At 35.2% G+C, this 11,952-nt stretch overlaps 1 protein-coding gene across 1 annotated transcript; it reads right to left on the bottom strand.

The window, feature by feature from the left end:
* On the bottom strand, positions 3,081-11,703 carry LOC109847354 (splicing factor 3B subunit 2). The gene is made up of 18 exons (XM_020416585.1): positions 11,506-11,703; positions 10,277-10,399; positions 10,061-10,186; positions 9,913-9,975; positions 8,274-8,381; positions 7,635-7,712; positions 7,412-7,504; positions 6,984-7,070; positions 5,132-5,233; positions 4,927-5,046; positions 4,776-4,838; positions 4,501-4,634; positions 4,328-4,409; positions 4,138-4,196; positions 3,958-4,006; positions 3,767-3,858; positions 3,610-3,679; positions 3,081-3,517 (listed from the first exon to the last, which is right to left on the bottom strand). The coding sequence occupies exons 1-18, from the start codon at positions 11,701-11,703 to the stop codon at positions 3,446-3,448; spliced, it is 1,719 nt and encodes a 572-aa protein (XP_020272174.1). The 3' UTR covers positions 3,081-3,445.

Below are 11,952 nucleotides of genomic sequence, written 5' to 3'. Positions count from 1 at the left end.
CCCCCACCCACCCCCACCACCTCCACCACCAAAATAAAAAAACACAAATCATCCTCTTCCTCTCTTCCCTTTCTCTCTCTCCCAAAATTCAACCCTCCATAGTCATCATCATGGGTGACAATTTCCAACGCCAGCTATTGAGGGGCTGTTTGGTTGTATGTTTTTACCCCCACCCACCCCCACCACCTCCACCACCAAAATAAAAAAACACAAATCATCCTCTTCCTCTCTTCCCTTTCTCTCTCTCCCAAAATTCAACCCTCCATAGTCATCATCATGGGTGACAATTTCCAACGCCAGCTATTGAGGGGCTGTTTGGTTGTATGTTTTTACCATGTAAAATAATGTAAAGTGTAAAAAAGTGGGTCCCATTGTCAGCTTTCATCACTTTCAATTGTTTGTTTGTAGTTGTGAAAATAGTGTAAAGTGATTTCATATGTTGATGTGGCTTGTAAAGTGATTTCATGAAAAAAAGACATGATTTTAGGAGAAAGCTAACATTGAAGTTAGGAAAAAATAATAAAAAATAATTCCAACCAATGTGATCATTTGAGTAGGGACCACTTTTTACACTTTCCAAACAAACAATTTAAGTTTTATTTTGCAAACCAAACAAGTGTTTTATGATTCCAATGGAATCAAAAACAAACAAAGAAATGTATAAAAGTAAAATTGATGAGGTGGACAACAACTTTTCAAGTTGTGTCATAAATACACAACTTTACCAACAACAACCAAACAGCCCCTGAGCTGGCCGATCTGACTGTAAATAAAGACGAAGCTGAAATTTAGCTCGAGGTCCGATCTTTATTAATTGCAGTGAACCCATCGACGTAGATGAAGAGCAAAATTATTATTATTATTATTATTTTGTTGGAAATAGATGAAGCATTAGAGACCAAGGATGTGTCGAGTTGTTTTGATGGTTAATTGATTTAATCATTTATTCAAAGAAAGAAAATTTTATATAAAAAAGATTGGAGAAACATACATATACCCACGTATATATTTTTTAATAACTTTTATAGTTCGGTGAGCGTTTTGCACTGGTTCTTGCATGTCTGAAAACTGAAATGATTTGATGTATTGATCTGTGATATTTTGGCCAAGAACTCTTGCCATGTGATTGTTAAACTCATCATAGATAAAATCTCTAACATCATCTGTTAAGGCATGAATTAATGTTGTGAATTAGTTATCAAATTTAATGGTTGGTTGTTAAACTAAAGAATCAGTTGCTAAATTTAAATATTAGTTATTAATGTTGTCCGTTAATTGTTAAACTTAAGGATTGACTGTTAAACTTATTGATAGATTTAGGTAATGGTAGTTATTGTTGTCCGTCAGAAACTTAAGGATTGGTTGTTAAACCCATGACTTATATGTGAGGTTTAAATATTATTTTTAAGCATAAGGGTCAGATCTTAAAGTTAAAGATTTACATTATATATTGTAGAGAAAATATTACATGATAACATTTAACAAAATAAAAAAATATATATTGTTAAGCATCCATGCTAAACATAAATAGCAAAGATTTTACAAACAACTATTAACAGAAAATCATTAAACTTAATATATATACATACAATATATAAACATAACAACTAACTATTATATTAATCTTGATAATTAACTGTTAAACATAATAACTAACTACTAACCACAACCACTGAAAGTTAAACTAAACAATTAACTACTAAGCTTAACAACTAACTGCCAAATTAAGTTATGCAGATAATCCCTTGGAAGTTCTACAATTGGCAAATAACCCCCAAAATTTTGAAAAGAACACCTATAAAGTTCTAGAAATTGCAAATAACCCGACAAAAACATGCAAAAAAAAAACCCTTAGGTTATGAGTTAGTTGTTAAACTTAACAATAATATATTGTTAAATTTATAAGTTAGCTGTTAAAGTTATCAGTTAGTTGCTAATTTTATGAGTTGGTTGTTATAATCACATCAACAATGCAGGGAAAAATTACATTATAACCTTAAACAACACAAACGATTGTTTTTAACCGAAGTTAATCACAGCCACAACAAAGTGTTCTCGAGGGTTAGTTATTTATATTATTCGTCGGTTATTAAACTTAAAGATTGATTGCTAAACTTATGGGTTATAAGTTAGATTTAAGTAGTATAGCTGTTAAGTTTGAGAGTCGGTTGCTAACATTAATAGTTAAATGCTCACGGGAGGTAGAGGGAGAGGAAGGTGTGGGTTGAATGCTGATGTGGCGCCATTTTTGGGGAGACGAGAGGAGTAGTGGGTGCAAATATCGGTGATAGTGGAGATTATGTTGGTTGGGACCGCGTCAGGAGGGCCGTTGGTGATGTGACCATGGGTGTTGAGTCTAAAGAGAGAGATTATGTTGGTTGGGATCGCAAACAGTAATTTTGAGGGTGTGTGAGGACTAAATTGCTCTTCTCCCAAACCAAAACAGGCCAAGTCCATTCCAGAAACACCCTCAACATCAAAAGGGCATTTTCGGCAAATCTCAATCTTCAAGCTAATTGACAAGTTGACTTAAGCTTGAGGGTGTCACACATTCTCTTTTTTTTATTTTGGGGGCTTGAAGCACTTTTCCCTTAATAATTTTACTAATGAATATTTAATTAATATAAATGATAAATTAGTTTAAACATTAATAATTAATAACCATAACTAATGTGAAACAATTAATTTTTACCGTTTATTGCAAACATTTAAATTAACTATATTTTTAATTATTAAATAATTAATTTCTAATTAACTAATTAATAATTTCACTGATAATAATATTTTATTAATATAAATTAGTTAATTAATTACTTCAAACATTTAGTAAATTAATAACAATAATTAATGTGAAATGATCCCTTTCTTTTATTTACTTAGTTAATTAAACAATAAGTTTTTCAATAGCAATTATCTGTTTAATATATAATTAATTAATTAGTCACACCATGAGATCCATTCAACAAGACGTTCTTTTTAGTCGTTTGCCAACAATAATAACCATGCAAGTCAATGATTTACCAAACACAAAAACTATACTAGCATACCAAACACTAATTTTTTTTTCTACACCCTTACAATTGAGTTTTGAGAATAAGTAACTTAACTTGTAAGGGTTCAAAGATATAAATAGTAGCCATACATGCTCTTAGGGCAATTACTACCATACAAGTAGAATTGCTTGATTCACATTCTATGATTGATGAACAACATCAATTTGACATCTAAAACATAAAATGGCATGATCTGCCTACGGAAGTAAAGCCATAAAATAAGGTAACATGTCAGTTTCCTCGAGCACCACAATCGTAGCAACTTCTCAATCTTCATACGCAAAACTAGGTTTACTGAGAGCGCTAAGTGATTTACAAGTTACGTACTCAAGAGTACAAGGTACATCAACAGTTGGAAACTTCCATGCCGCCATCTCGGCTCGATATATAAACTAAAACTTGAAATCTTTCTTCTTCGATTTGCCTTCCTTATCCTGCATCTTACGTTTTCGCTTCTTCTCGGCCTGCAGCAATCATGGAGCTCCGTCTAAGCTTAAAAGCAGAAACAAATGAGAAACACAAAAGATGAAACAAACATAAAACCGTATACACAGACCTCTGCAACCATGTCGCTGAAGTCTTCCTTCTGGTTCCTCAGCTTCTCCTCCTCACGTGCTTCTTCGTACCTGAACATCAAATCATCATGAAATATTTAGAGAACACCCATAAGTTTCCATAGGACCCAGCGAGTAATTTGTTAGGCTTCTCCTTACTTGGCAGCCAAAACATCATCCATAGCCTCCAACTCCTCTGGTTGGATGGTGACTTCCACCTTGTCTGATTTTGGACCCCGAAGAAGATCAACCTGCAAAACAGTCGAGAAGATTTTGAGTGACAAGTTTAGACATGATAATGTCATGCACAAATTCAAGAAATCCTAATGAAAAATAAAAAGGCCTCTCACCCTTTTAGCAGCAGCTGCTTTGTCTTTGTCTTTATCAGTGAGCAGATAACTGCATCAATAAATAAATAAATAAATAAATAAATAAAACTAGTTTGCCCAATGCATAATCACAGTTACAAACATTCGAAAATAAGTAAACTCTTTATGTTAAAAATTCGAGCTAGCGATCAATATGCGTACGTGTGAGTTGTTCCAAGCAGAGTCCCAGGAGCAACTCTCTCTTCCTTCTCTTCCAGAACCTTCAGGTTTAAATTTTATTTTTAAAAAAAATTGAAGGGAAAAAAAAACGTCAGTAGACTTATATTAACTATTATTAAGCAGTCAGATAACCTAGGTAAATTAAAAAAAGAGGTAGAAATCCATTAATTACCTGATAAAGAGGTCTCTCTGGCTCCTTTCTCTGTTGCTTTCGTAGGTCAATAACATCGGGAGTTTCAACACCAGTGGGGGTGCTGTATGAGAGGGGGATAAAAAGAATATTAGACCATAACGTAATTAACTATGTCCAAAATCAAGATTTGGAGAGAAAAACAGCTCCAGCACCTTGAAAGGCTATCAACTGATTGAATGCCTTCCTCCATTTCCTCTTCTTCCATTTGTTCTTCCTCTTCTTCCTCCTCCTCCTCCTCTTCTTCCTCCAAATCTCCCCAGTGTTTGCTTCGGTCAACTGGTTCTTCCTATAACCAAAACCAGCAGATAACAAAAATATTAGGACATATACGTGAGTCATGAATGATTGCTCTAAAGTACCGAGTCAATACAACAGTTCAAGGGCAGTTATAGCAAGAAATGACATCACATGAGGGCAGGAAAATTACCTCATAGTTAGGTTGGTCTTGTTGTTGAACCCCAAAAACATCACCATACAATGGCCGGCCATACTGTAATGCAAAAAAGAGGACTTAGAAAAAAGAAAAAAAAGACGTATTACTTGTAAAATGTCAATAAAAAGCGTATCGCTGAACCTACTTCATCAACAGGAGGTTTTCCCCAACCTCCAGGATGATAACCAAAGCTGGCTCCAGGAGGAATAGGAGCATTAAGTCCTGGTATTTTCAGATGTGGGTAAGATGGCGGAGGACCATATCTCTGACAAAGTTAATTACCGTTAGTTATGCTTACAGGTACAGTAAAGTAAGAAATGCTTCTACAAAATCTTAGCGTAAGCAACAACCTGCATATTAATAAGCCAAGGAGGAGGAGCACCATCTGGCATGCCAAGAGCTTCTTTAAGATCATGTGACAGCATTCCTGGTTTCATTTCCCTCAGTTTGACCTGTAAATAGCACGAAGATTATCAAGCTGCAAAGGCTCTCCAACAAAAAGTAAAACAAAAAGCATGTAAATGTCTTGAGAACTGAAGATATATGACAGAAATTATGCCTACTCTACAGCCATAAGACACATAATTTTGGCTTTCACAAAACAGTACTATGTTAGGCAGGTAGAAATTAAAATTCATCAAAAATTAGATATTATGAATGTATTCTAACTACCCTGCTATTTGTTTAAATGCAGAAGTGGGTACTTCTTCAAAAACATATAATGATTATAAGAACCAACTTCAGATGAAGAAAATCAATGTAATGGAAACCAATGAATGCAAGAAGGTTAACATTCACTTCTACTACCATAGAGATGTATTATACTTCAATATTAAGGATGAAATGATTTTAGCAAACCCATCACAATAGTATGTCGAAAATCATAAAATTAGTCATCTGATTATTCTAAAAATGGTCGATCGCTTTGAACAGTTTTTCATGTTGCAAAATAAATTAGATTCAAGTATGATGCAATTAAATTTTAAGCCACAGTATAGTTTGAAATTCAGCAGACAAACAGGGTTAACATTTTGGACGATGAGAAGAAACAAAACTGAAAACCCTAGCTTCAGGATCCCAAATCTCTCTCCTAAAAGAACAGTCTGGTAATCAACTGTGAAATATGCCCTTAATATCTAAAAGAATTAACTGGAGAAAGTTAGCATACATTCTTGGTCTGATGCGAGTGGCTTCTAGCAGTAGAGTTTATACTTTATAATCAGAAATACTAATATTAATACTAACAATAATCACAATTCAGCTTCTTAGTCCTTCATCCTTAAACCAGCTTGAGTAAACTTGTCCCATTTCAGTTCCTTTAGTTTTTCATTCTTAACTTGTAACAGCTTGTGACTTTTTCTTTCTAAGTTCACAGATAGATACATCCTGAATAAACATCAAACTACGTTCACAATTTTTCCCGTCTTTCCATTGTCACTATCAGCTCCACACCAACCCACCAACATAGTTAACTTTTATTATGGGGCAAATCATGTCGAAATCAAACCTGATACAAGCCCCAAGCATTTAAAAGCTGGTTAACTTTGGATTGGATTTTATTAGGCCAGACCTGTCTCGTTGATGCTTGTCATCCTAATACTTTCGCCTTTCCATATCTCTCCCGATGCTAGGATTCGGTACTAGAGTACCATGCAACGTCCAGCAAACAACTGTGACATGAGGTTTACTGTAGTAAATATGCAGATACAAGCAACTGCAACAGTGATGAGATCACCAATTCGAACAATCATTAGCACCTCCAGTGAGTAGCAGTAGCCAGTAACATTTCATTTACCAAAGCACCCTCCTATTTCTCCTCTTCTACTAATTCATACATATGACACACCTAAGGAAGCAAATATAACAGACTGACACATGCAACCATGCAACTGCATAATCTGTACTTAAAGTGTGACAGACGTTACTCGATTGAGAAACATTTAGAGCTGCACAGTTGAGCGACAGCAATAATACCATCCTCATAGTGATATTGTTTACAGAGAAATCACAATTGATTTGAGTAAGAACATAAAGATTCTAGTAAGTTTTCCCTAACAGAGGATAACATGCAATTTAAATAGGTTGCATAATGCGAACATTTTCAACATAAAAGAACATAAAAAGAAGCAAAGTCAACCATAAATAACTCCACCGCAACGGCCCATAATACAATAGTCTGAAGATACAGGATCAGAAGAATACCTCAAACTCTTTTCCTTCATGATACAAATCACCATGTGTTGTAAGCTTTGGTTTAGTCTGATATTTGAAAAATGCATCATGCAGAACCTGCAGAAAAACACAAGACGAGATGAAATTTTTATATAACAAAGCGAGACACATCTTGATGTGTATGCGAGTTCAAAGACTATATTTAAGTGAATGTACTCAGCTTTCTCAAGATGATCATACTATAGGAAACATCAACATTATATCCTTCGTTACTAAATAAGAACTATAAAACTAAGATCCAGAAAGAGAAATAATTTATCTGTGGACCATGAGAAAGGTTCATCTGCCCTTCCCTCATCCCACCAACCGTTGTATTTTATATCATATTATAAAATCTCTAACTAAATCAGCAGCTTAGTCAAAAGAATAAACAAAAAAGGTTTAAATTGAGAACTCACCTGATAATCGATATCCATTTTCCCCATCTTTGGTTGCATACGCTCACGTTGCTTTTGTTTTAGCTTCTTGCTGTCTTCTTTCTCAATATATGCCTACAAGAATTTAAAAAACGTGTGAAATTTCTATTGTAAATCATGGGAAAATGAAATATAAACTAACCAATGGCCTAAGACAAGTTCACCTTTTCAAATATGATTAAGTGAAACAATCGGATCTAATTACCTGTCTTATTTTCTCTATTCCAGTAGCAGCAATGAAATCTGGAAGTTGGAAAGGCTGTTTTTCAATACCACGCTTTCCCTGAAAAACAAAGAAGACATATACGTAAATTCTATATAAGAGATTTTAATAAGCACCTAATAACAGCATGAACTTTAAATCTAAGTGGTGTAACAGCTCACAACATCTGCAATGTCAAAAAGAAGACTATTCAGTTTAAGATCTGTATAATAGGACTCTAACATTGCAAGAAATGCCTAAAAGAGAATTTTTTCTACCACCTTATATTAAGACAATAATGTTCCTTATTTCCAGGTGATGAAATCTAGTTTAGAGTCTTTAGACCTTGTATTATTTTCAGAAGTCAGCATCATATGATCTAACTACATGTCACCACCCTAGGAATATATCAAATGAGAAACCACTCAAGATCCCAATTAGAAAACACCACCAAGTCCAGGCTCCATGATGTTACTGCCAGTTCCCTGCAAGGACCACATATATGTATAAGAGGGGAGAAAGCTTATCTGACTTTATCTTCCATCACCCCCCAAGTGCAGCCCCTCCAAAAGCTTAAAATTCCCTCATGCAAAGATATATGTACTTTTCCTCATAAAGGTCATGTAAGATGTTGTAACTGACCTGTAGAAACTTGCGCTTTTGACACCAATGCCTTGGAACAGGTACGGTGTTCCTATATGACTTCAGGAAGACGAGTAGTTTTGGATCTGCTGCGGTTGCATCCCAAACCTTCAAAAGGATGAAAGAATGAATTAAGCTGTGGAAAAGGTTGTCTAACGTCAACCACGCAAAAACAGAATCATATAAAAATTATTAAGAGAAAGCACTCTTTTATAAGAAGTAAGCTGATTAACTGCAGAATTCAATGACAAAGAAATATCAACTATATCACTAAAGTCTAGCAGTGCAACATATCCATTTTAATCTCAAAAAACTTAGCACGCCTTACGTAGTCTATGAATTTGCACAAGAAACACGATTGCGACCATTTTGATGTTGTACATGTCATGTGTGTAATAAGAATTACCCTACAGGTAGATAATTAATATAATGTTTGTAAGACATTTTAAAAACAAATGTACTGGATGTGGTACACTGAACACTCTAAGGATCCAATTCCAACTAGTACTGTTATGGTGAAAGTGATGTGAATCGGAGTCACATCAGGAAGGCATCTCATGTTGGAGCATACTGTCAGAAGTCTCTGCGGAGGGCCTTTCTGAAAGTTCTGGTAAATAAGTACACTTGGTAACAAATCTGCCATTTTCATTTACTCCAACGAACTAGATGTTCTTATAACATTCCCAAAGGCTGTTAATATTCCCAGAAATCAAATAAGAAATCAAGTAATAAGAGAAGACTTTGTACAATTACATACGCTTTATTCTATCACATCATAAACTATAAATTCAACATTATTCAATTTCAATTGACAAACAACTGAAAATAAAGAATAAACAGATATATGTAATACAACACTATGCTTGACGGATGTCAAACTCTGTGAAAGACGCACATCCACCACTTATGCCAAGCCTCATATAGTTGATTATAAATAGATATATATGACCGTCTTTTCGCCGAAATCCAATAGGGTAATCCAGGGATACAAATGTGTCACAGTAGTTTACTTGTGAGAATATAATTCCAAATTAAGTAAACCATTCATGAAATGGAGAGAAAAGTTGTTTCTCCCCAGGTTTTGTGGGGCACAAATCTCATGTCGCCTACCTTAACAGTAGGGCATGTTAACTTAATCATGAGAAACAAAGTTCAATAACCACCTTCAATACAAACTCATACAACAAGGTTTGAAATTTAAATAAGAACAAACTCAAACAATCTAATCCATCTCATTCCTAACTGCTAAAAGAATAACACGTTATTATATTCAAGGGAAAGTGTATACACTTAGAAAACGTAATAACACACAAAACTCCAACAATCAATCAGCCATAGCAAGTAAACTACACAGTAACACAGGCAAACAACTAGGATCTAAGTAGGCATCGAATAGAACTAGCACATTACCACAGGCAACAATTGAGAGTTCTAGACCTGGTCCGCTAATTTCCTCATATAATAAATTTCTATTTTCTTTGTATAAATCTAGTTCCAACAAATTAAGCATTTTTCCTTTAAGCATGAAGAAACAACATAAAAGGAAGGAAGCTACAGGTTATATGTTCATTTACATTGTTCGTTCCATATTTACAGTTGAAAAAGGAACACCAGATGACAGTAAATTATTCAACCATACCTCCACCACATCAGGCCTTGAACATATTTGTTTCAATTCTGCTATTTTCATTCTCCTTTGTAGCTACAAAAGCAGCAACAGATTTAGCTGTTTCAATTAATTTGCCTTCAATAAAAAGCTAGTGCAGACATTCGTTTTAAGAAAATACCTTTTTCTTCTTGTTAGAAACACCTTTCTCCTTCTGCTCAGCATTTTGCTCCTCGTCTTCCGAATCAGAATTACCGTTCTTCTTAGCTGCCTCATTTGCAGCCACCTCGTCCTTCTGAGCATCCTCCTGCAATTATGAAGTAAAACTAGTTAAAACAAACTCCACTAATCGAAGCTAGCAAGCTTTTTAGCCTAAATTTATCTTCTACTCTCATACCTCAGCACTAGCACTAGAATCTTTGAAGCAGAACTTCTCAAAAACGCTCTTGAACTCCTCAAGAAAAGCATCCTCTACGTCTGCCTTTTCCGGAACATATTCCACTTCAACTGACTCAGCTATCTGCAACCATGAAAGAAATTTGAAACTCAATTGACCTATAAAACAAGTTAAGGGGATGAAACGAACTCTATTTTTATGCGACCAACCAAAGGTCAAGCATCAGTCTATAAAAAATCTTTAAAAATTATACATTAATAGGGAAACTAAGAAATTGTATCTAGACATTACGCTGTGCATATAACTTTAGGTTTAAGATTCTTAGCTACTTAAAGAGACTACAAAAAACCTGAGATATCAGGAAATAAGAAGAAAGCAAAATCTGCAATGACATGCCCATAAACAATAGGGTTTAAACCCTGGCATAGCTGATTAATCAAGGTCCTCACCCATTCGAATATAAAACAAGAAATCCTAGGATTACGAGAATCCATCCTAGCATCAATATATAATAATAATCTCCAATATAGATGGGCTAAGGTAGAAAGCTAGGAAATGATATCTAGACGTTACACTACCATGATTCGAGCTTACACTTGAAAGTTTAGGCGTACAATTCTCAGCTGCTCAAGGAACAAAAGGCCCTAGATTTAATAGAACCAGCAAGCAAAATTTCTCATGTAAGCAGCAACCGAAATATAATATATATATAATATATATATATAGTAATATATATATATATATATATATGATTATAATAATAAATAGTAAGATATGAATGGACTGGTAACTAATTGGCTTCCAAGCAGACTTGGTATTGGTAGTGACGTGACGTAATCTTATCCCTACATTCTACATTTGAGTTAGTGAAGGATGTTGAGGCTCTATCTTCGAGGTTGATGTATGACAAGAACTGGTAGCCAAGGTTCTCGACATTTTCTCATAATATATATAATATATATTACTATAATAGTATATAAAAGTTCAAGATTCGCAACCCTAACAGTTACAATGTAGCCACATATTGCTTCAAGATTCCCGAAACCCTAGGTTTAGTAGAACCAAAACAAATACATAAATATTCGTGAGAAATCAGCAACGGCGCGTCAAAAACCCTAGAATTAGAACTCTGAAGGCATAAATTTGAGAAGTTTCGTACTAATTGAGTGATCGACCAAACCCTAGGGTTTCCAGAACTGATCGATCTAGTGAGTAAACAGACAAACTACCTCATTTAGAGGCTCTGAGTTCTCCTTATCGTCACTCACCGGCCTTCGGCTCTCAGTCGCCGCGTCGGCCGCGCCAAGGTTTTGTTGTTCTTTGCCTTCTGCTTCCGCCGCGCTCCGGCTCCGATCGCTCTCTGCAGAGCCTGTCCTTCTTCTGCTCGATCCGCCGTGGCGAGCGGATCCCCCCTTGAGATCCGCCATGTTGCGAGTGCCGCTTCGTTCACGGTTTCCGCAATCGCCATTGTTGAGGAGAGAGAAACTGAGAGATGAGGCCGACGCCGTTCGTGAGAATTTATAGGAGTTCATTTTATCAGATGTTGACTAAAATGCCCCTCACATTTTGTGTAATTTACAGATGTGACCGAATGCTCTTTCTAGGCCCGGCCTGGGTAAGGGAAAATTTGCAAAATAGACCGTTTTTGGAAAATAATTAGAGAAATAGACCGTATT

This window comes from Asparagus officinalis, chromosome 7 (assembly GCF_001876935.1).
Source record: "Asparagus officinalis chromosome 7, Aspof.V1, whole genome shotgun sequence".
Taxonomy (NCBI): Eukaryota; Viridiplantae; Streptophyta; class Magnoliopsida; order Asparagales; family Asparagaceae; genus Asparagus; species Asparagus officinalis.
Note: the sequence above shows the minus strand (reverse complement) of the source record. Positions and strands in the feature narration are given on the sequence as shown.